Consider the following 27,746-nt stretch of genomic DNA (forward strand, 5'->3'; position numbering starts at 1 on the left):
GGTCTCTTCCCGGTGGGACATGCCCGGAAAACCTCACACAGGAGGCGCCCAGAAGGCATCCTTGTCAGATGCCCGAACCACCTCAACTGGCTCCTTTCGATGTGGAGGAACAGCAACTCTACTCTGAGTCCCCCCCACCCCCCCACCCCCCCACCCCCCCCCCCCCCTCCTCCATATAAATTATGAACAAAATTGGTGCCCAGTGCAGCCCTGGCGGAGCCCATCACCCACCAGGAACAAGTCCGACTTATTGCCAGCTATGCGGACCAAGCTCTTGCAACGGTTGTATAAGGACTGAATGGCCCATAGCAATGAGCCAGACACCCCATACTCCCGGAGCACCTCCCACAGGAACCCCCGAGGGATATGGTTGAATGCCTTCTCCAAGTCCACAAAACATAAGTAGACTGGTTGGGCAAACTCCCATGCGCCCTCGAGTATCCTCGAGAGGATAAAGAGCTGATCCAGTGTTCCACGACCAGGATGAAAACCGCATTGTTCCTCATGTATCCGAGGTTCGACTAAATTCAATTCAATTTTATTTATATAGCACCAAATCAAAACAACAGTCGCCTCAAGGCGCTTTATATTGTACAGTAGACCCTACAATAATACATACAGAGAAAAACCCAACAATCATATGACCCCCTATGGGCATGCACTTTGACGACAGTGGGAAGGAAAAACTCCCTTTTAACAGGAAGAAACCTCCAGCAGAACCAGGCTCAGGGAGGGGCAGGGCCATCTGCTGTGATTGGTTGGGGTGAGAGAAGGAAGACAGGATAAAGACATGCTGTGGAAGAGAGACAGAGATTAATAACAGATATGATTCAATGCAGAGAGGTCTATTAACACATAGTGAGTGAGAAAGGTGACTGGAAAGGAAAAACTCAATGCATCATGGGCAGCCTACGTCTATTGCAGCATAACTAAGGGAGGATTCAGGGTCACCTGGTCCAGCCCTAACTATATGCTTTAGCAAAAAGGAAAGTTTGAAGCCTAATCTTGAAAGTAGAGATAGTGTCTGTCTCCTGAATCCAAACTGGAAGCTGGTTCCACAGAAGAGGGGCCTGAAAACTGAAGGCTCTCCCTCCCATTCTACTTTTAAATACTCTAGGAACAACAAGTAGGCCTGCAGAGTGAGAGCGAAGTGCTCTAATAGGGTGATATGGTACTACAAGGTCATTAAGATAAGATGGGGCCTGATTATTTAAGACCTTGTATGTGAGGAGCAGGATTTTGAATTCAATTCTGGATTTAACAGGAAGCCAATGAAGGGAAGCCAAAACAGGAGAAATATGCTCTCTCTTTCTAGTCCCTGTCAGTACTCTTGCTGCAGCATTTTGGATTAACTGAAGGCTTTTCAGGGAGTTTTTTGGACATCCTGATAATAATGAATTGCAGTAGTCCAGCCTGGAAGTAATAAATGCATGAACTAGTTTTTCAGCGTCACTCTGAGACAGGATATTTCTAACTTTAGAGATGTTGCACAAATGGAAGAAAGCAGTCTTACATATTTGTTTAATATGTGCGTTGAAGGACATGTCCTGGTCAAAAATGACTCCAAGGTTCCTCACAGTGTTACTGGAGGCCAAGGTAATGCCATCCAGAGTAAGAATCTGGTTAGATACCATATTTCTAAGATTTTCAGCGCCGAGTACAATAACCTCAGTTTGATCTGAATTAAGAAGCAGAAAGTTAGCGGCCATCCAGGTCTTTATGTCTTTAAGACATTCCTGCAGTTTAACTCATTGGTGTGTGTTATCTGGCTTCATGGACAGAGCTGGGTGTCATCTGCATAGCAGTGTAAATGTATGCTATGTCTTCTAATGATGCTGCCTAAGGGAAGCATGTATAATGTAAACAGAATTGGTCCTAGCACTGAACCCTGTGGAACTCCATAATTAACCTCAGTGTGTGAAGAGGACTCTCCATTTACATGCACAAACTGGAGTCTATTAGATAGATATGATACAAACCACTGCAGCACAGTACCTGTAATACCTACAGCATATTCTAATCGCTCTAATAGGATATTATGGTCAACAGTATCGAGTGCTACTGTCACGGTCAGCGATGGCAGACCGCGGAGTTGAGGAAAGTACGGCCTAGACTCTTATAGTGAAGGACAGTGGATTTATTTATGGTGAGTGGACAAAAACAACAACTGTGTACAAATCCAGCACTGTAGCTCCCGTGGCGATTCCTCTGTGAATCCCATGCACCGTGCACGTGTCCATAAACAGTGAAAAAGTGATGACTCCAAAACCCAATTTCCCCTCGTGACGACGCTTCTCGCTCCCGACTCCTGGTGACACAAAACACACACAGCTCAGCAGGAAACCCACAGTAGCGATGTCATTCACATAAACACTCATCAACGGAGGTACTTTACAAGTTTGATATAGAATAATCCCGTGCTGACTGGAGCTCGGCCACCTTCTTAAATAGGACGCTCTTAATGAGGCCATCGGCTGCAGCTGGTGAAGGCTAACGAGCAGCAGGTGTGGCAGCTTCCAGTGCGGGAACACTTCCGGTTCGCAGTCCCCCTCAGCGACCCAAAACATCCGGGAGCACACAGGGAGAAGGAGGAAAAAAAGGAGAGAAAACCACCAAAAACACACATAATAACAATAATCATAGTCCACACTGCTCAAGGACCCTGGGTCCCTCAGGTCCCTGACAGCTACGCTGAGGTCTAGCAGGACAAGCACAGAGATGAGTCCACTGTCAGAGGCCATAAGAAGATCATTTGTAACCTTCACTAAAGCTGTTTCTGTGCTGTGATGAGCTCTGAAACCTGACTGAAACTCTTCAAATAAACCATTCCTCTGCAGATGATCTGTTAGCTGTTTGACAACTACTCTTTCAAGGATGTTTGATATGAAAGGAAGGTTGGAGATTAGCCTATAATTAGCTAAGACTGCTGGGTCTAGAGATGCTTTTTGAGTAAAGGTTTAACTACAGCCAGCTTGAAGGCCTGTGGTACATAGCCGATTATTAGAGATAGGTTGATCATATATAAGATCGAAGAATTAATCAATGGCAGGACTTCTTTGAGCAGTTTTGTAGGAATGGGGTCTAAAAGACACGTTGATGGTTTGGAGGAAGTAATTATTGAAGTTAACTCAGAAAGATCAATTGGAGAAAAAGAGTCTAACTTAACATCAATGGTACTAAGAGTAGCTGTAGATAATATTACATCTGTGGGATGATTATTGTTAATTTTTTCTCTAATGATAAAAATTTTATTTATGAAGAAGTTCATGAAGTCATCACTAGTTAACGTTAAAGGGATGGTTGGCTCAAAAGAGCTCTGACTTTTTGTCAGCCTGGCTACAGTGCTGAAGAGAAACCTGGGGTTGTTCTTATTTTCTTCAATCAGTGATGAGTAGTAAGCTGTTCTGGCTTTGCGGAGGGCTTTCTTATAAAGCAACAAACTATTTCTCCAGGCTAAATGATGATCCTCTAAATTTGTGACACGCCATTTCCTCTCCAGCTTACGAGTCATCTGCTTTAGGGTACGTGTTTGAGAATTATACCACGGGGTCAGGTACTTCTGATTAGAGACCTTAGTTTTCACTGGAGCTACAGTATCCAGAGTCGTACGTAGTGAGGAGGTGAAATTATTAACAAGATAATCGACCTCTGTTGGGGTAGCGTTCAGATAGCTGCTCTGCTCTGTGTTGGTACAGGGCATTGACGATGATAACAGTGGCTGGATTATATTCTTAAACTTAGTTACAGCGCTTTCAGAAAGACATCTACTGTGATAAAGTCTACTCTCCACTGCTGTGTAATCAATTATTGTGAATGTAAATGTTATCAGGAAATGATCAGACAGCAGAGGGTTTTCAGGAAACACTGTTAAATGTTCAGTTTCTATGCCATATGTTAAAACAAGATCTAGAGTGTGATTAAAGTGGTGGGTGGGTTCTTTTACATTTTGAGAGAAACCAATTGAGTCTAATAACAGATTAAATGCCATGTTGAGGCTGTCATTTTTAGCATCTACATGGATGTTAAAATCACCCACAATAATTATTTTATCTGAGCTCAGAACTAAATCAGATAAAAAGTCTGAGAAATCAGAGAGAAACTCTGTGTAAGGCCCAGGTGGACGATAGATGATAACAAGTAAGACTGGTTTCTGAGTTTCACAGCTGGACAAGGCTAAGCATCAGGCTTTCAAATGAACTGAAGTCTGTCTTGGTCTTTCGTTTTGTTTCGGCTGCACCAGCTACAGGGGCCTGGCTAGCTACGGGTGCGAAGCCGAGTCTCCAATTCAGTAATCCTGGCCTCCAGAGCTGCAAATATGCTACATGTGTTACAAGTATCACTACTACAAAAGGAGGCCGAGGAGTAACTAAACATCTGACACAATGAGCAGGAAAGTGCAGGAGGGACAGGTGAAGAGGCCATGCTGCTAGCGAGTCGGCTACAACCTAAGCTAAGCGAGCAAAACAGTAAAGACACGGTGAGTGAATACTTTGGCTATAAGTTAGGTAGTGAGTACACAGAAAGTGTGCTTCGGAGGAAGCACGTGAAGATTATGCTATGAAAAAAGAATGTATTTAAAAGTTGTTAATTAAACTGCTAAGCAGATAAGCTACTCAAAAACACCACTGTGTTTGAGCAGGAACAGGAAGTGATGCTCTACCGCAGAGAGAGCGAACACCAAGTGACCTTCTTGTTGCTCCAAACTTCTCCAAGGCTTTTAAGAGTGGGGTTAGAGCAGGTCATCTATTAATTAGAAAGTTGGAAGGTTGATCCCTGGCAGCTCAAGTTTTCATGCCAAATATCCTTAGGCAAGAAACTAACCACAAATTGCTCTCTGATACCTCCAGTGGAGTTGGACTGTTAGACAGAAAGCACTTAAGCATAGAACAAAGTGCTTGTGTGAACATATGAATGAGGCATGTTGTATAAAGCGCTTTGAGTGCTCAGACAGAGGAAAAAAGCGCTATATAATAACAAGCCTTAGCGTAGTCTTTAGTATTTAGGGTAGTAGCTCATTCTTTATGAATAGAGGCACCATTACCTCAAAAACACTCATTGGTATAGAAATGCTTAATCATAGAATAACCTGTTAGCCCTGTAAAACCACATCCACTTAAAGAGTGCCTGGTCCCAGACCACCAAAAAAAGAGAACAATATAGTACCCAAATAGTAAAAACTGTGACTATTAAACATTAAGTCTTTCTCTCTTCTAAGTTCTTGTTAGTACATGAATTAATAAATGATAGACATACTGATTTACTCTGCCTTATGGAAACCTGGTTAGAGCAGGATCATTATGTTAGTTTAAATTAATCGACACTCCTGTGTTTAATCTAATTAGACAGAATTAGACTAAGTTTGTTTTTCTCAAATTGTAAAAGAACCCACCACTCTAGATCTTGTTCTGACATATTTAACAGTATTCCCCAAAAACACATCATCCAACATGCGATCAACATGAACCTACATTAAACTACAAGATTAGCATAGCAGTGAAGAAAATGACACAGCATTGATCAAACATCTGTTAACGACATCAACCAGTAGTCATGAGCACAAAGAAAATCTGCGCCTATGATCGGCACAGAGCTTGCAGCAATCACAAAGTTCAACTGGAAGTCACGGTAATGAAAACAAACGGTCACCAACTTTTCACCAAATGTTTTGATGGGGGAGCCATTAGCCGCTGCTAGTAGCTGCACACAGCCCTTAGCTAGCCTGTCAGAACCAGCCGAGGGCAGGAGGGGAGCCAGAGTCGACCAGAAAATGTCTCCCCAAGTGTGAGTCTTCTATGAAGAGCAGCCATTCCTGGTCACGTCTGCTACAGACCACTCATTTCCTTGGGTCTTAAATCTTCACTTTGGCGCCGAAACGTCGTGCCGTGATCCCAGCCACTGTCACTGAGCCAGAGGCCTCTGGGAGAATCAGTGTGGGTGCCAGCCCACACAGAAGCGGACAGTTGTCGGAGATAACCATGTGTGAAGAGGAACTCTATGTCATCCATCCCCAGTAAGCACAGCGTGTTCTCCATGAGCTTGAAAGTGGTACCATCACCTAAGCCTGAGAGAGAGGAGTTTCTTTTCTCTGTGTCGGAGTGGGAGTGGCGCCGCAGCAGCAGCGCCTTTAGAGCGGTGTATTTCCTTTGGCCAGGGGGATTCTGGAGGAGGGTCATTGGACAGCGGAGTCCAATGAGGCCAATGAGGCCACCACATGTTTGTCATGTCGTCAGATAAAATTCCATGAAGAGCAAACTGAGCTTCGACATGCACGAACCATGAAGGAGGGTCGTGAAGCCAAAAGTCCTGTACTTTAACTACCAAAGCAAACACAGGTGCAGGCAGAGGTGGGAGTCTGGTCGCCACAGATGCTTCTGGGAAAGGGCCGGTTTCCTCTTCAGGCCTCAACATGTTCGTCTCAGGGGTCACCAATGTGAAGGTACGTAAGGATGACACAAGACCTCATCATGTTTTACTCCAACTTTAATTTCAGCTTCACACAACTGAACTCACAAGGCAGCAAACACCTCCTACAACCCAAAAACATTACCCCTCCCTCTTCCCTTCTCGCTGGATGTGAGTGGAGTCCCCTGGTGGTCCCACACAAAGCAAAAAAAAACAACTCTCAGACGGAAGTTTTTAGGTCCTCTGACTTATGCAAGCACTACTACATAGTTCTTTCTGCAGTGGAGCTTGATCCAACTAAAAAATACAATATTTAACGTCCATGGCCACAAATTAGTTTGTGGCCAACAGTATTTTACAAACTGCAATCAGACTGTGTTGCAGGTATTTTTGCATTTTCATGTAAAAGTGAACAATGGTAAGAACTGGTCCATGAATCTGAATTAAAAATTTTCAATAAGTACCTCTGAGACTGTGCATCATATCCAAATCTGTAAAAACCTAAACTTTTGTCAGAAAGTAAAACTACAGGTGTTAACAGATGTCTTTGAGATTGTTTGAGAACAATCTCTCTCTAAAACCTACAGAGGTGACTGTGTACAAATAAATGACACCAGAACAAAACTGTTTCTATATTGCAGAAATTCTTCAAGAGTTAAGTTGCTGAAAGTTTTTTGTCACAGTGTGAATGAAGTAAGTTGAGGAACAGGATTTTTCTTCTACACGGCTTGGAAGGCCCTGGTTTGAGCTGGTTTGATCATAACAACAGTGACTGGGTTTGGAGTGAGAGGTAGACATGGAAGTGGGTGCAAAAGATGTTCAGGGATCTTGGGAATCTTCTGATGGCATTCAGGTGGAGACTGTGGGAAAGCCTGGCAGTTCTTGTTAAGGGGAGCCACAGCAGGAACAAAGGCACGCTGACATTGAGGTCCCAAGTTGTGCACCATGGACTGGGTGGAGGAGGTGCCCGAATGGGAACTGCCAGAGCGAGATGAGGAGAGGGAGTTGGGCTTCACTAGTTTGGCTTTGGGAGCTTCTGCATCCTCCCTGAAATGAGAACATAGCTGCATGATTTACTGGCAGGACGAAACTGAAATTGATCATGAAAGTTTAGCTTTAGTAAAGTAGAAAGTATACTTTTAGTAGAAAAGTACCAGTCAAAAGTTTTAAAACACCCCAATTTTTCCAGTTTTTTATTGAAAATTATGAAGTTTACTGTCACATTGCACTCTGTAATGAAGCATAGTACAAATAAGCAACTGGAGTCAAAAGAAAAAATTCATGGAATAAATTTGTAGACCAAAATGTGTTCTAAACCAGCGGTCCCCAAACTTTTTTGCGCCACGGACCAGTTTATGTCCACCAACATTTTCACTGACTGGACTTTAAGGTGTCATGGATAAATTCACCAAAATAAAACCAGTGCCGGTACCAAAAAAATAAGATTTATTCATAACACACGGGAAAAGACCCAGGGAAACCAAGTTAATGATAAAAATGATTTAAAAAAAGAATGATAAAAACCGATAAAAATGCCTAAAACCATAAATTTCACACCCAAGCCTCAAATCTCGCCGCCCAGTACCGAAAGACTCACGGGCCAGTACCGCTGTTCTAAAATTTTGACTCATCAGAGTAGCCTCCTTTGGCAGATATAACAGCTGAACACACTCGTGTTATTCTTTCTACAATAGAAATCAAATATCCTCCCATATCTGTAGCAGAAGTTCCCATAAATGTGGACCTTGTAGGTTGCTTTACTTTCACTCTTCTGTCCAGTTCATCTCAAACCAACTCGATGGGGTTTAAGTCTGGAGACTGTGCTGGACACTCCATGTTTTCAAGTTTTGGGTCATCATCTTGCTGTAGGATGAACTCCTGACCAGCTAGGTCCATACCAGAGGCTACTGCATGGAGCTGCAGAGTGCTGTGGTAGCTGTTTTGGTTCAGGGTGCCTCTCACTTTGTACAAGTTACCGACCCTGGATCCAGCAAAAAGCCCCAGACCATCACACTTCCTCCTTCGTGTTTTGTTTTTTTTTTGGATAATTTAATTAAAAATTTTAAAATCGGGGCCTGGAGCCTGGGGCTCGCTTGGGCCACTTCGGAGGTGGGGTTCCCTCAGCCTCTCGGCCTGGGGCTCGGTCACTCAGGCACAGCTGGCTGCCGGCGGAGCTCACGGGCACGTCGCTGCAACCCCCCCTGGCTTCTGCTCCGTGGCTGCTGGGTGACCCCTCATCTGGGACTCTCCTCAGCTCTTTCTGGGACAGTGGCACGGCTGCCCCTCTGTTGGTCTTCCTTGGTCTCTTGTGTTCTGGGGGCCTCTGGATGTCTGGAGTTTTGATCTCCTCCATACCTGCTTCATGCCCTGGAGGACGGGGCAGTGGCCCCCCACACCCTCTAGCAGATCATTACATGAGGGAACCTTTTAAGAAAACAAGCGCGTCCATGCTCACAGGTGTACACACGGGTGATCACACACACAAACTACACCCTTTTTGGCTCCTACCTCAATGCACACTGTGCTGTCGATCTTACGTGCTGCACAATAATGTTTAATATTTAGTATTTACTGTCATATTCCCATATATCATTGTGATGTTGTTTATAGTATTACTCTCGTTTTCTTCTGCTTGTTTTCTTTTTTCTTTCTCAACAGGTGATCCAGGTGATCGATACATGTATTTTTTTTTTTTTTTTTTTTTTTTTTGTTTTTTGCCCTTCTCCCCCGTCCCTCTTCTCAACTGTTTTTCTTTCCCTCTTTCTGTCTCCCTTTTCTTTCCCCCAGTCAAGTCTGTCCCGTATTCAGCAAGTGAAAATAAAATAAAGAATAAAAGGTGAATCAAATGGACCATTACGGCAAAGCTGGGATGGTCAATTTGGTAAAGAAAATCCGTTGGGCATCTTTCTTCGCCTTTAGACAATAATTCTGATGGCAAAAGAGCCAAACGGGACAGGCAAGAAAGAAAAAAAAAAAAAAAAAAAAAAAAATTTAAAAATATAAAACAAAAACAAACTCCAAACAAACAAAAACAAACAGGCTCAGATGTGTTACAGAAAAAACAATTAATTCAGACAAACATGCACTTCACAAAACACCACATTTGTATTATGGACATCATGTCTGTTACCCACAACTGAAAGAAAGGAGGAGTGGGGGACTTCCATTCACTCAGGATTAACCTCTTGGCAGCAATCAAACCTAGTTCCAATGGTCGCTGCACTGTAACCAGGAGTAGCTCTGACGCTGGAGAACATCCAAAAATTACAAGCTCAAGTTCAGGCTGTAGAGGTTTCATACATGCCTTGGAATACTAGTCAAATATTTTAAACCAAAAGTCTGTTAATGAGAGACAAGACCAAAAGGCATGGAACAACGTACCGTCTCCCAATCTACAACTGTCACACATTGGGGAGATAGAAGGATAAATCGTATGCAGTCTGATCTTAAAGTAGTGTAATTGGTGGAGGATTTTAAATTGAATTAATTGGCGTCTACTCTTCAGGGAGCAAGAATGGATTTTAAACAGACACTTACTCCACATAGATTCAGACACCTTAATCCCCAATTCATTTTTCCAAGCCTGCCTAATCCCAGCAGTATGCACCATGATAGAATCACCAAATAACTGTACAATTTTTGTGATGTCTGGAATCAGGTTGGCTCTTGAGTATTTCGTAGATGCCATGTTCCGACGGTAGAGTTGCAAACTCTTTAAACTTGGATTGGACATATCACCTGACCTGCAAATGCCTATAAAAATGTGAATGTGGCTGATTATATTTCCCTTTTAGTTGGCCAAAAGGAGAGAATGTGTTATCAATATACATATCCTTAATAGACACTAAACCCTTTTCTCTCCAGCCGTGAAAAATGTTATCTTGCCAAGGAGGCATAAAATCGTGATTAAAACATATTGGTGTCTGTATGGAAGTGTCTGGCAGTGCTAAAAAACTTCTAACCTGATTCAAGATTCTAATAGTTTGTTTTAATACAAAACCCAGACATTTATAAGAATCTAATTTTCCAAGCTTGGTGAATAATATAGGGAACACAGAGAGGAATTGTTCACTGATACGGCTTCCATTCTAATCCACAATAGGGGGTCGATGCCTGGTAATCCAGGGAGTCCTGCTGCCAGAACACTAACGCTCTGATATTAGCAGCCCAGTAGTAGTTTTTAAAAATTGGCCCTTTTGCCATTCCAAATATGGGACTGAATGATTGCGTCCAGATCTTTGAAAAAGGCTACTGTATGATAAATGGGAAGATTTTGAAACAAATATAAAAATTTAGGGAGAGAAATCCTCTTGATTGAATTGATGCGTCCAATCATTGACAAGGGCAGTGTTTTCCAATATTCAATGCTTTGCTTTAGCCCTGACACATACTCAGTGAAATTCAATTTAAATAATAATTTGGGATCTCTAGGTATGGTCAGGCCAAGGTAGGGTAGAGGATTCTTAACTACTTTAAATGGATCTTGCAGCATAAATTCTGGCGAGCTATTGTTGGAAAGAGGCATAAACTCACTCTTTGATCAGTTGATGTTATATCCTGATAGTTTACCGAAAGGTGATCAAGCTGAGGAGCAAATGAACTGATTGTTCAGCACATTGGTTCTCTGTAAATCAACTTCACCCAAGAAATGAAAGATTCACCCAATCCAAATCTGACTCAAACATGTAAGGCCACTCGACCTGATGTGCATCCAGGGCCAAAACAGAGGCTCCCTTACAATTTTTATAGTCGGAATAAATTATATTGAGTAATCGCCTAATGTCAAAAAAGGAAAGTCTACCAGGGATGAACCCCGTCTGGTCAGGATGAATAATGGATGCCAAATGTTTATTTAATCTAGTAGCCAAGATTTTTGTAACTTTCTTACTACTAAAATTTTGAAGTGCTATCGGCCTAAAATTAGCAGGATTAGTCCCATCTCTTCACTTTTTCAAACAGAGAGCAATATTGGTTTTGCACAAAGTTTTAGGCAATTTTCCTTCATTTTTTGAGTTGCGCAGCATCCTAAGCACAAGTGGTGCAAGAATGTCGCAAAATGTCTTATAGAACTCTTATAGGGAATGAATTTATAGCCTGGACAACTTCCTGAAGAGTAAACTCAGAATCGAGATAATCCCGGTCAGAGTTTAGGTAGTGGGAGAGAGTTGAAGAAACCATTAAGATCGGATTTCAAGACATTATGCTTAAGAGAACATAAATCACTCTAGACCTCACTGAAACAACAGTTTATACCAATAGGGTTAGTTAGCAGAGTTCCTGTTTTAGATTTGATGCCGCATATTGCTCTTGAACACCCTTAAGCTGTCGTGCTAGCAACGTACCAGGTTTATCCCCAAACTCAAAATGCTTTTGTCGCAAATTCCAGAGTAAATTGCTGACTAGGCCACTCATAATGCCATTATATTCATATTTTAATTTCAGTATCTCTTTATAATCCATGGACGATTTAGAGGTTTGATACATTCTTTCCAGGACAGGAAAGCTATTGATTTCCGACAGACGTTTCTCTCTTTCTCTTTTAAGAGCTGAAGTGTAAGAAATTATCTCACCCCTCAAAACAGTCTTCAGTGCTTCCCACAAAGTACAGGGTGGGCTATTTATATGGATACACCGTAATAAAATGGGAATGGTTGGTGATATTAAAGTCCTGTTTGTGGCACATTAGTATATGTGAGGGGGCAAACTCCTCAAGATGGGTGGTGACCATGGTGGCCATTTAAAAGTCCGCCATCTTGGATACAACTTTAGTTTTTTCAATAGGAAGAGGGCCATGTGACACATCAAACTTATTGGTAATGTCACAAGAAAAACAATGGTGTGCTAGTCAAGTGGAGGATCTATCTAAGAAGGGGTCAAGATAACAGTTAAGGTCTCCAGCCACTATTATATTAGAATCGTTGTTATTAGTGATGGGATTTCCGGCTCTTTTTAGAGATCCGGCTCTTTCGGCTCCCAACCGGCTCTTCAGGTTGTTTTGTTGTTTTAATTAATTTATTATTAACAATAATATAAAATTATGCACAAAAGGAATTACTAATGTAAAAAAAAAACGTGGTTTCATTTATATATGTTTATATATAAATATATACGGTGGCCCCTAGAGACAAAGCACGTACAAACTCCAAAACACATTTCTAGTGTTAACTGAACTTCCAAAACAGAGCTACCTAGATCACTTAAATTACACAATTGAAAGCATATGTGTATTGTTTGTGTATTTGTACACAAGCACTCAGATATATTCAAATAATTTAAGAAAAAAATTTTATTTACCTGTTACTACCACACACCAAATCTGGTCGTTGGTACTTCCTGGCTTGTAAATATACTCATATATTTATTCACTCCACATAAAATGTAATAAATAAATCATATAATACAAAAACCAACTATTCACATTTCAACTTTTATCTATTTAAATTTTTACTTTTACCTTTTAAACAAATTTAAAGTGAAACAACACAAAACACTGAAAACCACAACACAATTAAATATAAATTAAAATATGAAAACAAAAAAGATGCACATTCTCTGTCATATGGGCCTGCATGAATAAACTTTCTGAATCCTTTATCATCCGTATCATCCGGGCGTTGTGATTCCTTTAAGTGAGGTTCACAATTTGCCCAGCAGCCTCGGTTTGGTTTACTAGGGGATAGATGCATGTCATTTTCAGGAGCAGCGGGGTGGGCGGGTGATAGGCGCTGGGGTATTGTTTTGTTTTGTGGCTCAGATGCGTGTATTCTATTTGTATTCTATTGCACTTACTTAACTAATATAATTATATATATAACTATGACACATTACCAGATGATCTTACTGAACTATGTGCTTTCTGGAAAAGCTGATCGGCGCCAGTTTGTATGCAAAGTGTGGATTGACAGTTAGCATACAGATAAAGAAAACAAAACATTTTTTAAAAAGTCAGAAATTAGGAGCAACACAGTGCAGTCTGTTTGATAGTCCACAGCGTGAGGCACAACACAAACTAAAAGCTCGCTCACCTTATTAGACAAAAAGAGAGAAAAAAAAGAAAAAAGAAGATATGCAATCACAGCTGATACGTAAGTTACTCCTTCTCTGTAGCACTATATTTATAACGCTGGCGAGCCACCTCTGCTTGTTCTGGATCATTGAAAACCTCCGGAACATCCTCATCTTTCCAGTGCACACAGCTTCGTTGGGTACCATAGCTGGAATTTAATTCCATCTTCTCTCAGGGCTTGCATCACATTCCGGAAGGAATGGTGCTAGCTCATTACTTCGCTGGTGTAGTCTGGGAAGATCAGAACTTTATTCCCCTTGTACTCCATCAGTTGCATCCTGGTGAGGCATAGAATAAGCTCTTTCGTCTGAAAGTGATGTATTCGGGCGATGATGGTATGCGGTTTCTCTCCTGCTGCCAGCCTAGGCCATAGAGCGTGGTCGACCTTAAGTGGATGTGGGAAGTGTTGCTTACCCAATAATTCGGGGATGAGGTTGGAAATAAACTCCTTCGGCCTCCCTATCTTCTGAGCGCTGTTTTATGCCAACAATTTTTATATTAATTCTCCAAGTACAGGCCTCCAAGTCCAATAGTTTGGGTTGAATCTGATTTACAAGCTTTGCCAGGTCCTCGCATTTGGCTTCAAGCGTTCCCATTCGCTATTCCCGGGGCATTGACCGCTAAGTTCCTGACCTTCCATGCGGTTCTGTAAGTTAGTCTGTACGGATAGCACCAACTGGAACTTGGCCTCAAAAGCATCAAACTGCTCATCAAGTTTTTCCAGGATTGATTCAGATATTGTCTTACATATTTCCTGGCATATCTTATACATTTCACTCTTGTCATCCGGAGTGACAACTTTAGGCTCAGCCAAAGCCCTGCTGGTGCAACTATCATTAGCATCAAGCTCGATGCTCGACCATTTGTCGATGGTCTTATTCTTGCCTAGGTTCGAGGCTTTCTTTGGCAATGACATTTCAGATATGCTGGGCAACGATTAAGCCAAAGGTACAAGTCGATTATTAGTGGTATCTTGCGTTTTGTGGAAACTGGGGTGTTTCTGAGTGTCTTTGATGGTGAAGGAAGCTGGACTCACTGACACCTTGACTTCCTTTGCAGTTTCTCTGTAGGACAGACCTACATTTATAAGTGTTATGATGGTCTGTCTCTTCCATTGTTAATTGCGTTTTTCTCACCATTTCTGTACAACACACTACTTTCTGCAGTACAGTACTGTTCAAGTGATGCTCACGAGGGTACATCAGTGTGCTCCAACACTACTTATATGCAGACAGAGGGAGCTGGAAGTAATCCAGAGAAGTTGGAACACCTGTAGGAATTAGTAGCACCAGCTTTCACGGCTGGATCAACCTCCATTGATGCAGAACAGATTTAAATTGTTAAAACCATGTTGTGTTCCCTGAAAAAGGCCATTTTTCTGAAATGTACATTATTTTTTAGTGTTGGGTAACCTTACCTTTTTTTAACCTCTGGCATTTCAACACTTACCTTTGTACCATTTCAAGCTATTCATTGGATTTGAACGACTTGAATTGCAATAAATAACTGGAAGAATTAGAGTGTTCTAAGTCTTCTGATCAGTAGTGAATACTTTCAACTTTCTTGTTCTGTAACTGGATAATTAATAGAAAAATTCCACAACAGTCTGAATTATTGCAATTCAAACTAATACAATCAGTTTGTGTAAAAAGTGAGAAAAAGTAACTGCTGTTACAACCAATACAGCCATAAATTGAAACTATCATTTTGGGATTCATCTATTTGAAATTTTTATTTCATGCAGAAACATTGATTGATCAGAAAGGCAGTCCTACAGGTATACAGGTTATACATATATTTCAGTGATTCTGGTAATGAGATGGCTGAAACGATGAAATGAATGATTGTATAACGCGCAGCAATTATATTAATATATTGAATAAAACTGTAAAAGTAAAGTTTTTTTTGTCATGGGTAGTTATCATGTGCAAAGAAATATTCTAGGCATTGTCTACCTGATTTCATTGGGCGTCTCCTCTTCTTCGTTTTTTTCCATGTCCTTTTTGCAGAATACCAACCAGATGATGAGTAAGATAAGCAGAATGGCGAAGGACACACCAACCACCACACCTGCTACCACACCAATTCCCTTCACATCTACCAAAAATAACAAAAAACATTGATGTAAGACACACTATTATGTTATTGCTACAACCACCAATGCATCAAATTCACCATTGCTATTTTTCAGTTGCATGCAAGTTTCAATAAAATACTTGTCTCCTCGTCTTTATCATTTTCAGAAACCTATATAACACACCCCAGTATTATAAAAGCTAAAGCCAGATAAAAAAAAACAACCTAATTCATCCCTTCAGCTTTATATATTATAGCTATACTATAAAATAATTGAACCTTGAAAATCAATACATTTTAAAATTGTTTTAAATAATGCTATTCCAGAAGTTCCAAGTTGTCGACTATAGTATTGTGCGAAAGTCTTGAGTCATCACTTTTTTTATTGTTCTTGAAAAGTTGGAAACTGCAGGTTTTGTTGTTGTTGTTCTTTTTTGTTTTTGTTTTCTTTGTCTCTCCTCCTCCTCTCTGCCTGGGTGGAGCTCGTTACGGGCTCTCGCTCTTGGCCCACGCACCTATGTGATTGTCTCCACCTGCTGCTGATCTGGCTGATTTCCCCAGCTGCTATTTAAGGCAGTGGCACAGAGCAGCTCACCGCTGGAATGTTGAACCTCCTGAGTTCGTGCTCTCGGCATTATCAAAAGAATCCCCTGTGTGTATTCTGCTGTGGAACTAACGTTAACTTTTGTGTGTAGACATCCCTCTTCTGGACCAAACCACGGGACCTGCCCGGGTGTGGCAGCGTGTGTGGAGTTTTGGAGCGAGTGCGGCTGAAGAGGAGTGCGTGTGTGCGGAGGAGCTGTGGCGGTGACTGTGTGGAAAAGGAAGCGTGTGTGGATTCCCCCCCCCCCCCCCCCCTTCTCTCCCTGGAGCCCTGGACCCCCCCCCCCCCCCCCCCCCCTCCCAACTCACTGTACATATATATAGCACTGAGGTGATCCCTGTTGTAAATACATAATCTCCTTTTGTTCTCAAAGAAAGAACTGTCTGCGCGTGAGTCCGTCCAGTAGCCATGACAGGTTCATCCCTTGAGTAGGGTGCATTTTTTTTTTTATACTTGAATGATTCAAGCATAAAACACAAAGGCTCAAAAAATATTAAACAGATATGCTCTCTTCCATTTGCACAATATCTAAAATTAGAAAAATCCAGTCTTAAAATGATGCTAAAAATCCTGTTCATCTAGTTAGATCTTCTAGACTGGATTACTTTAGCTCATTATTAACAGGTTGTTCTAAAAACTGACTGAAAAGCCGTCACTTGATCTAAAATGCTGCAGCAGGAGTACTGACAGCGACTAGAAAGAGAGAGCAGATTTCTCCTATATTGTCTGATGAGCTTGGGAAAGAACGAAACTGGACTTTTTAAAGTTTCTTGAAGACACTTCACCTCTCATCTGAAAGCTTCTTCAGTTCTAAAACCAAATCGTGGAAAGTCTCAGATATTTAAACCCTAGTGGGGATTGTCTATTAAGAAGGTCGTTGAACCACTATTGATGATGTGCCTTGTCACATGAGCCAAGATGTTAAAAAAGCTGTAAGTCATTAACAGCAGAGTTCATCAGCAGAAAAAAACCTTCCCTCACCCTATCATGTGACCCATTGAGATCAACTGACGCAAGATGTGAGTAGGGCTTGAGGCACCTTGGGAAGGGATCTCAAAACTGCATTGTAGGTGTCAAGCAGTTGGTGTGATAAGCCACCTCCTCTGTTGAAAGATGGCTGTTCACAGTGGACATAGAAGGCCTCTTTCACTTCTCTCTCAAACTGTCTTCTCTGTCTAAAATGTGAACACTGACATCCTTGAAAGAGTGATCTTTATCCTTTAGATCGGGGTGTCCAAATCCAGGCCTCGAGGGCCGGTGTCCTGCAGGTTTTAGATCTCACCCTGGATCAACACTCCTGAATCAAATTATTAGCTCATTACCAGGCCTCTGGGGAACTTCAAGACATGTTGAGGAGGTCATTTAAATCAGATCTCACAGGTATAGGAATGCTTGGCACTATACAAGGCTTAAAGTACACTAGTAATGTTCCTTAGGAACTCAGTGCACTGGAAGACAATACTGGAGACCAGAGATGGGCAGTAACACATAATCCAATTGCTTTTTAATGTAAGGGATTGCTATTGCAAAAAGGTAATTAGATTACTGTTACTTTCCAACGTCCATGGCACCAACAGACACGTGTAGATCAAGAATAGAAAACATGGAGCGCGGGATAGAGCAGCACCATGCAGCATTTAATGCTGGGAAATAATAACATTACTTTGAGTTTGACTCTTTAAAAAGTGACTAAGTAACTAATTACTTTATTCAAGTAACTTGAACAACACTGCTGGAGACCAACTCCAGGCTACTGCACAAGCCACTGTCAAGCGTGTAATATACGCAGGACAAATATGTCCCACAGATGACAGTGCTGACTCAAAGTCAGAGGGAGTACTGGGAGAGGAGTTTATGTCCTGTGCCAGAACATTTCCCATGTGGCCACTGAGGGTTTTTATTATGTTCAAATCAAAAGAGCTGCATTGCTAGTGGTATGAGGAAAAGAAAGGATTGGTACAGCGCATCCGGGAAAGTACTGACAAGCGCTTAAGTTGTTCCAGGTTTTCTCACAATATTCATATTCACAATGGATGAAATTAATTTTTTACCTCAAATATCTACACACAATATCTCAAGATGAAAAAGGGAAAATATAACATGTACATAAGTATTCACAGCCTTTGCACCTATAAAAAGGCTGTGAATACTTACTTAAAAAGACTTAAAATCTTTTGAGGCCTCAAGTCGAGGATTTTTGACCCCCCCGCCCCCCATTTCCTGTTTCTGCTCATAGTTATTCCCTCATTGTCTTCAGTTGTGTTTTGATCCCTGTCTGCTCCAGTCTGCATGCCAAATGTCCTTGGGCAAGATACTAACCCCATGTTGCTCTCAGAAGTACGATTTAGATAGAAAGCATTTACATAGAAAAGCACTGTATAAGAATAAGTCCATTTGCATTGCATTAAAGTTTGAGGGAGGCTTTGTCACACCAAAGCCCCAGCCAATCTAAATTTAAACCACTAATGCAAGGTGATAGGGTGAACCAATGCACCACCTTTCCACTCAGAATCAACAAAACAACACTATCATATATGGAGTCTAGTGTTAATTGATGGATCTGATCAATAATGAGTGTAGAAAGCCCCTTCAAGTGTGAGTTTACAATGCAATGTATTATTTTGAACTATAGAGAAAAGACTGTCTTCCCATCCACTTCAACAAATTTCATCCATATTTTTGCTAAAAGAAAAATGATCAATGATTTTAGGAAAATAACTGAGATTCCACTTAAGAAGCAGTGAACTTAAGGTTGAGAAGCACAGACAGACCACAAATTTTGAGAGATGTTGTGATCTGCAATTTAAAAGAATGTCACTTTCACCTACAGTTTCACTATAGCACTTCGGGCAGTGTGTATGAAAATAATTTGCAGATGAGCTCTACAATGACATGAAGAGGGGAAAGCATTTTATTCTGCAAATCAAAAGCAACAATTTTTAACTTATTCAGTGTTCAAAAAAAGTTCTTCACTCACAGTGTATCTTGACTTCCACTGTACAGCTCTCTTCTCCCACATCATTGCTGGCTGTGCATTTGTAGAGTCCGGCATTGTCCTTGGTCAAATTCCTCAGTGCCACAATCTCTGGGGTTTCGAAATCTGATGTACCAAGAATGACAAGACAGCATCTAAGAGTGCACTACTGTTTTATGGTGTTGTTTGAAAAAGAGTTGATTTCTATTGAAATAAATGTACTTAAAGATGAGTTCACATAAAGAAATAGCCATAGCCATTGTACAAATCTTTGCTGTTCTTAAAAAGTAAATACTTTTGACAGATTCTTTATGCAAGCTAAATGTACTTGGAAAAGATAAAAGGAGAACAGAATAACTTAGATTAGTCAGAAGTCTTCATTTCTTTAAGAGCTGAAACATGACTATGCAGTAAAACGAGTATGTAATCGGTTCTGTTTGTTTGTCTTTATGTTAGCATGCACAGCATCTAGTGTCCACAGTTTAGCATTTTTCAAATTTTGCATTATGGTGGATTTTTTGAAAATTGGTTGAAGGTCAGTAACACCAAATGTGAAAATCATTAAACAGTTTATATTACCTGCAATTTTTTATAGATCATCTTCCAGAACAATACACTTGACCTTGGGGGACGTGAGTACCGAGGTTGGATAAACAAAGGTCAAAGTTGACCAGATCGAGGTATATATATTTTGGGCATGGAGAGAGCTGTACAACACACTTTTTATGTTTTCATTATGATGCCCTACCACATCACAATGATGTGTGTTTTTTGTTCTTTTTTGCTTCGTTTCAAGGTTTAAATGTTTGTTTTAAAAAGGCCTAGGTACATCTGACAGACTTACCTATCAGTGTCAGTGGAGGCAGCTTGTCTACATATTTGCCTTCGTCCTGTACTTTTTCCCATTTGTAATGGATAGGATCAGAGCCATCAGCGGACTTGCAGCTCATCTTAACATCACTGCCTTCCAAGAATTTGCCCTCCATCCAGCACTGTGGCTTAGATGGCTTCACTGTGGACAGACAGTCAGACAGACACACAGACATTCTCAAAATGCTGTTGAGTCATGTGGCAGGGTGTGGTTTGTGGCTCGGGGAGGGGTGGAGCAGAGGGTTCAGGGTGCGGAGTCAGCCTCAGGTGTGAGGCTGACTGAAACCTGAGCTCCATCATCTAGTCATGCCTCCTCGATAAAAGATGTGCTGGGACCTGAGGTGGGACCTAGGGCTACAAGCAGGGCAGATGAAAAGTTGTCCAGTTAAAAACAGTGCAAATAAAAACGTGTGCAACATCATTTCCACAGTGGTGCCAAAACCCAGTGCCTCCACTGGCAAAACCAAGACCGGCCCAGCCAGTGGAGGCGCTGGCCTGGATGGTGGCTGAGCTGGCAGGTATGCAGTAGGAGCAGGAGGTGGTGTTTAGCCACCAGCTGGAACAACTGCAGGACCAATCTGAGCACTGGATGGGGCTTTTGGGAAGTCTGGTAGCTTGGGCTGGCCCCCACCGGGTGTCCCTCTACTGTATGGGGGAGGGAGACGACCCCCCACGCCTTCCTGGAGGTCTTTTGGGCCATGGTGGTGGTGTACCATTGGTTGGAAGAGGAGGAAGTGCTGATTCTGCTCCCGCTGCTGTCTGCAAAGCCCATGCAGTGGCTCTCAGCCTGCCCGTGTGTGAGCAGCAGCTTTGCAGATGTCCAACAGGGCCTTGCACCACAGGACTATCGCTGGCGGTTCTGGGAGGGTCGGATGGGGTTGAAGGACTAGCCTTTCCCCTACGCTAGTCAACTCAGCGAGGCTGTGGCTGTAACCCAGGCCCGCTCAAGGGGAGGCTCGCATCATGGAGCAGGAGATCCTGGAACTGTTCATTGCGGGCTGCCCATGGAGACCACAGGATGGATCTGCTGCCATCACCCAGGCAGCTTGAGCGCAACCGTGACCCTGACTGAAGGATTCCTCGATTTATCTCTGCACAACTGGGGGAGGCGGCAGGGCAGCCCCCTATGCCACCTAGTAGCTGGCCTGTTCCAGCTCCAAGAAGGATGCTTCACCACCGCAGCTTGCAGCCTCTGAAGAGCAGCTGCATCTAAACACTCACTCGCTTCCCCCTGCTCTCTCCACAGGTTCTGGCTCCAACAGGCACTGCACCTAACCTGCCGGGAGCCACACGAGTGCCGGGGCAGTCATGTTGGAGGTGCGGTTGGCTAGGGCATGTCAGATGGAGGGAGGACTGGTGTTCCATGTCACCAACCCTCCAACAACTTCCCTCAGTCCGAGAGGGACGTACAATGTGCCAGTAAGGTGCCAAGGGGGTATACGTGAGGCCTTGGTGGACAGACTCTGCTTGCAGACTCTGGTTCACCAAGCCCTGATTCGACCCAGGGCATTGTTGGAGGCAGAGTGGGTGGAGGTTAGATGTGTGCATGGGGATATTCACGAACATGCCATAGTGCAGCTTCAATACAAATTCAATACAAGGGCAAAAAGCATAGAGTAAAGGCTGTAGTCAGCTCGTGCCTGACGCATCCCTTAATTCTGGGAACGAATTGGCCGGGGTTTAATAACCTGTTGGAGCAGTGTGCGGGCATCCATTTACAACCTTTAGCAGCGTGTAGTGTCTGCGCTGCACTCAGTGGTGATGCAGGGTTGTCCGACTCTGGGGAGGAGGAGATGGCAGGGCCTTCTCGTGAGGCCCCGCCGGCTCCAATAATTCACTCCATGGAAGATTTTCCACTAGAACAGTCTCGTGACGACACACTATGCTCAGCTTTTGACTAAATGATACGAATTGATGGTCACATGGTGCACTGTGAAGCAGCATGGACCTACCTGCATTTTGTATTACTGAAAATTACTGAGTCGCTGCAAAATGCTGCATTGCAACAGCATTTTGCAGAGATGTTCTCCTCCCTGCCTGGCTGTACGTCTCTCTGCAAGTCCCAGCTGCTACAGAAACTGTGCCCACTTGACCTCTTAGAGGTTTAAAAGAACTTAAAACACCTGAGTTTCCTAATGTGTTCTCAGCATGTTATAATTTTAGACAAAGGGGAGTAGCATTTTAATCCATAAAAATATTAATTTCACAGTACTCGATACAGTTGTAGATCCAGAGGGCAGATTCTTAATCATTAAACTATCTATACTTGATAAAAAGCTATGTATTGTAAGTGTATATGGTCCAAATATTTATGATCCCTCATTCTTTCACGGTTTTTCAGTGCACTCTCTGAACACTTACATGGCACACTTGTTCTTGGAGGCGACCTCAACCTTGGACTAAATGAAGAAATGGATAGGCTCAATACAGCAGGAACTCAGCGTAATTGGCAATCCACAAAGATAATCAAACAGTATATGAGCGAGTTTGGTCTTTGCGATGCATGGCGCTCCCTTCACCCCACCAGTAAGGAATATACTTTTTTCTCACATGTCCATCACTCCTACTCTCGTCTGGATTATTTTTTGGTCAGCAGCTCACTGCTGAGTGACGTTTCAGACACTGAGATTCACCCTATAGCTGTCAGCGATCACGCTCCTGTATCTTTAACACTAATGCACAAGAGTAATACTACGCCAAGTAAAAACTGGAGAATTAATACATCGCTGCTTAAAGATGAAGACTTTATTAAATATTTTAAAAAAGAGTGGACTTCATATTTAGACTATAATGACACTCCCGGAACATCAGCTTCTGTTCTATGGGAAGCAGGAAAAGCTGTGATGAGAGGTAAAATAATTTATTTCTCATCACATAAAAAGAAAGAAGAAAACAAAAATATTCAGGAATTAGAAAAAAAACATCAAATCACTAGAAGAAGCCTACTCATCCCACCAAGATCAGGAAACATTGAACAAAATACGCAAAACAAAACTAGAATTAAATGAGATAATTGATAAAAAAACAAAATTCTTAGTACAAAGACTATGCTTACAAAATTATGAACATAGTAATAAATCCGGTCAATTTCTAGCAAACCAGCTAAAAATAAATAAATAAAAAACTTTTCAAGATTTATCTGGGAACACAGTATATGAACTGAAACAAATAAACAACATTTTCAGGGATTTCTATAAAACTTTATATTCACCACAAATAAACCCATCTAAAAACAAAATTGATCAGTTTTTGGACAACATAACTCCTCCAAAATTATTGGAGGAGTTATGCAATGGCACTGGATTCGCCACTGACATCAGGTGAACTCCAGGAAGCCCTGATAAGTATGCCCAATAATAAGGCTCCAGGTCCAGACGGCTTTCCTGCAGAATTCTACAAAGAATTCTGGATGATTCTGGCATCAGTTTTCTACAGAACGTTGTTGGAAATCAAAGAAAAGGGCAGACTTCCATCAAATATGAATTCTGCAAACATTAATCTCCTGCAAAAACCAGGCAAAAAGACCCTGTAAATCCCTCAAGCTATCGTCAAATATCCCTTATACATGTAGACCACTTCCCCTATTTCTACGGGGTTTGGACTCAGTGGAGACCTTCAAAAAGCAGCTAAAGACATTTTTATTTCAAAAAGCTTTTAATTAGACCAGGGTTTTCATGGTGTATTTTATGACTGTATTATGTTTTTACCTTGTAAAGCACTTTGTGACATATGTCTGTGAAAGGTGCTATATAAATAAAGTTTACTTACTTACTTAGACCTTAAAATAATCTGCAAAGCTCTCTCAAAGAGACTAGAGAAAATAACCCCCCTCTTAATTCATCCTGACCAAACTGGTTTCATAAAAGGTAGGCACTCATCAACAAATACACGTAGATTACTTAATTTGATAGCTTACTCATACAGTAAAAACCTTGAAACTACAATATTTTCTTTAGATGCAGAAAAAGCATTTGACAGAGTTAACTGGAAATCTATTTGCAACTTTACACAAATTTGGTTTTGGATCCTCTTTCATTAACTGGTTAAAAATATTATATAATTCCCCAACAGCTTGTGTCAGAACAAATGACCAGACATCCTCCAGCTTCTGTCTCCTGAGGGGCACCAGGCAGGGATGCCCACTCTCCCCTTCACTGTTTGCAATTTTTATTGAACCACTAGGAGCAGCAATTAGACAGAATTCAGTAATTAAGGACATAAAATACAAGAACGTGGAACATAAAATCAGCCTTTATACGGATGAAGTGTTACTTTTTCTCCAAAACTCACAAACCAATATCTCTGGGGTAATTGCACTGATAAACTCTTTTGCAAGAATATCAGATTACTCAATTAACTGGTCAAAATCTACAGTCCTTCCGATTAATTGCTCCTTCCATAATTCTTCTTCTACACCACTGCAATCTGGAAATATAAAATATTTAGGTATTAATATTTCTCCCAAGCTTGCAGATCTAACTAAATTAAACCATATCCCACTTTTAAAGAAGGTAGAAGGTGATCTGGCTAGGTGGAAATGTCTACCCATAACACTCATGGGAAGGGTCGCCGCTATAAAAATGATGGTCTTACCAAAAATAAATTATTTATTCTCAATGATCCCAACTAAACCACCACAAGATTGGTTCAGATCTCTAGATTCATATATGTCCAAATTCCTTTGGAAAGATAAACCCCCACGTATAAGCTTAAAAACACTACAAAAGACCAAGGATAAAGGAGGATTAGAACTACCCAACTTTCAGCACTACTTCTTAGCCAACAGGCTTCCATTTATCTCAGGATGGCTAAAACATACCTTCTTAGACGAACCTTGGCTAGATGTAGAACAAGCACTTTGACATAATCTAGAGATTTCAGACCTACCATTTATCAGCTCAAACATCCAACGACATGAATGCTTCAAAAGCGTCAACATCAGCTCTTCTCTGACAGCATGGTGGGAGTTTCTAAAATTGATGTAGTCTTCATTAATCCCATGCAAACTTACACCTATCTGCAACAACCCTGACATATTACAAAACTATAATATGATCAACTTTCCAGATTGGAGTTGTAAAGGAATCAAATATTTAGAACATATACTAGAAAGAACAGAATTTATTTCATTTGACAGACTAGTTACACAATATGGGATCAACAAGAAAAGATTTTTAGAATATCAACAAATTAAATCCATAGTAAAAAAGAAATTTAAACCGGGTCAAGTTGAACTACAAACACCACCAAGTGTGGTTCAATTTCTTACTCTTAAAACCCCAAAATTACTTTCCAAAATATACAGAATGCTTTCTAAAACAGATGAATCAATATCACTTCCTATTGCAAAATGGGAAGCGGATTTATCAGTTAACTTAGACCAAAACTTCTGGTCTCAGATTTGCTTAAAAACCTTTCATTTAATTAGAAATCCCAGTCTTCAATTAATTCAATACAAAATACTACATAGAGTGCACTATACAGGTCATCGGATGTTCAAGATGGGCTTTAGGTCTACCAACAACAAACCAATTCACCGGACAATTATATCCACGCTTTTTGGTTCTGTCCACCAGTTCAGAAGTTTTGGCGCGAGATATGTGAAGACTTATCAAAGTGTCTGAAATGTAACATTCCAACTTCCCCTTTAGTGTGTTTGTTGGGCAGCTTAGATAATGTCACTACAGAAAAGAATATAGCCCATATGGTTTTCACTGCCCTATGCATAGCCAAGAAAACAGTCCTCATGAACTGGAAAAATAAAAATAATTTCTATATTGGTTAGAATTAAGATTATCTATTAGATTACATTAGTCTTGATACAGCCTCTGCCACCACATCAGATCAATTACTCTGGGCTCCTTTGATCAGCTCCATCACCTAGTGGGGGTGGGGGGTCATAGTTTGGTCCCAGCTTCGCTGTTGTGATTGGTGTGGGGGTAGGGACAGGCTTGGGGCATTGGGGGGTTCCCCAGGAGCATCTTCCTTGGAGGGCTCAACCTGGAGTTGCGGCCATGGCCTATTAAGGGCTTGGTTGGCTCTTAGGTGACGGTTTCCCCGTGGCTGCGTGCAGCGGGGCTAGGGGAGGGTCTGTGCTGACGGACGTGGGTTACTGACCTGGTAGCCTGGCTGCCCCTGGGTGGGTCCGGGACGGGCGTGGGGTTCTGGGGGTGCTCCGTCTCTGGGCTGGGGCCCTGACTGGGCCTTGGGGGCTTGGGTCCTGGTTGGTATGTTGCTGGGGTTGTGGGAGGGTGGGTGTATGGGGGCCCAGTCCTGGCGCAGGGTGCTGCCGGTGCATCGAGCCACCTGGGGGGCTCTTCAACTGGTGGGGGAGGCTGTTATATCTTGCAGGTCGTCTCCTGTCTTCACGAACTCACTCTGCAGGAGGAGGAGATATAGGAGGTGGAGGAAGATCTCAGCCTGGGCGTCTATTGTCTTATGTAGTCTGGAAGATGAGTGGATGACGGGGTGGGTGCAGTTTTCTCTGTGGTGGGGTCGGGTGGACCGTCCCGGGCTCTGTGGGGCCAGGCGGCGCTGTTGAACTGGGCCCCGGTCCGGATGGGCCTGGGCCCCCTTTCCCTGGCGGGTTGCAGAGTATGGGGGTGCCTACTGGGGTCAGCGGGGGAGCTGGCCCCAGGGAGGGGTCACTTGCCCCTCCTTTCCTTCCCTCTCCATCTCCAGCTGCCTCCCTCCTCCCGCTCCACCACAATCACCCACACATGCAGGGCCTTGGGGTACAGGTGTGTCACCAGGGTGCAGGGGAGGCATCCCCCCCCCCCCTCCCCTTCTGGCTGCCTGTGCCTCAATTTTATCCCACAACTTAGACATTCACATTACTCACACTCTCATAACACATACATATAGGATCTTGGGGACGGGCACGCTACACGGACTCCAAAAGACCATCCGGGTGTACACCTCACCCCTGGCGTCATTGCCCACCTCTCAATTTTAAATACACGTAGACATTGAGGGCTATCAGGAGGGGCTATGCATTTACCTGCTGCTCTCTGGCAGGTAGCTCCATGCCCTCCTGGGTTTTAAATGCACCTTAGAACACACATGCATCAACACTACAATGAGCAGGTGGAGGGAGGTTTTGGAGTCTTCTCACACCCCCGTTCTCTGCGGCCTGCTGGAGCAGGGGGGCTAGGAGGAGGAGTTGGCCGTCCGACTGGGGTCTGGAGTGTGGGGCCTCCCTGCTGCTGTGGAGTCGGGGTGGTCTGCTTCTCCCCACCGCAGGGAAAAGGGTAACACCACCTGGGTCTGGGTGCAGTTTCCCCCTCCAGGGGCAAGGGTACCTAGACCTGGGGCTTAGAGTACGCTTGGGGAGTGTGATTGTGTGTACAATGTCTCTTTATGTCTGTCTCCACGTTGGGTGAGTGTGGAGTAATTGCATATGAGAGCATGAATGTGGGAATGGATGTTTGTATCTGTGTGTGCCTGTATGTCTGTGTCTATATTTCAGGTCGGGTATCAGACGCCACCTCTCTGGGGACATCTCAGGCCCTCTAAGGTTTGGAGGCCTATCTCCCCCACCACTTCCCCTGCCAGTGGCAGACGCCCTCAGACATCGGTGCGTTGGTGGTTCTTTGTGTCCGGGAATGGGCGTGCAGGTTCACACAGGGTCACTCCTTGGTGGCTGCTTGTCAGGGCCTGGAGCTTGGGGCTCGCTCAGGCCACTTCGGGGGTGGGGTTCCCTCAGCCTCTCGGCCTGGGGCTCGGTCACTCTGGCACAGCTGGCTGCCGGCGGA

General features: G+C 42.7%; 1 protein-coding gene across 1 annotated transcript in view; it reads right to left on the reverse strand.

Moving 5' to 3' along the window:
- Positions 1-6,393: 6,393 nt before the first annotated feature.
- The window catches only part of LOC102792142 (CXADR-like membrane protein), a 28,191-nt gene continuing 6,838 nt past the window's right edge, over positions 6,394-27,746 (reverse strand). The window contains exons 4-7 of the mRNA XM_087846756.1: positions 19,967-20,134; positions 19,126-19,248; positions 15,424-15,565; positions 6,394-7,449 (exon numbers count right to left, since the gene is read on the reverse strand). Of these exons, the coding sequence (XP_087702882.1) occupies positions 7,122-7,449; positions 15,424-15,565; positions 19,126-19,248; positions 19,967-20,134 (761 nt within the window). The 3' untranslated portion in view covers positions 6,394-7,121. The remainder of the gene's footprint in view (positions 7,450-15,423; positions 15,566-19,125; positions 19,249-19,966; positions 20,135-27,746) is intronic.

This window comes from Neolamprologus brichardi, chromosome 10, assembly GCF_056152115.1.
Source record: "Neolamprologus brichardi isolate AB-2024 chromosome 10, ASM5615211v1, whole genome shotgun sequence".
Lineage (NCBI taxonomy): Eukaryota > Metazoa > Chordata > Actinopteri > Cichliformes > Cichlidae > Neolamprologus > Neolamprologus brichardi.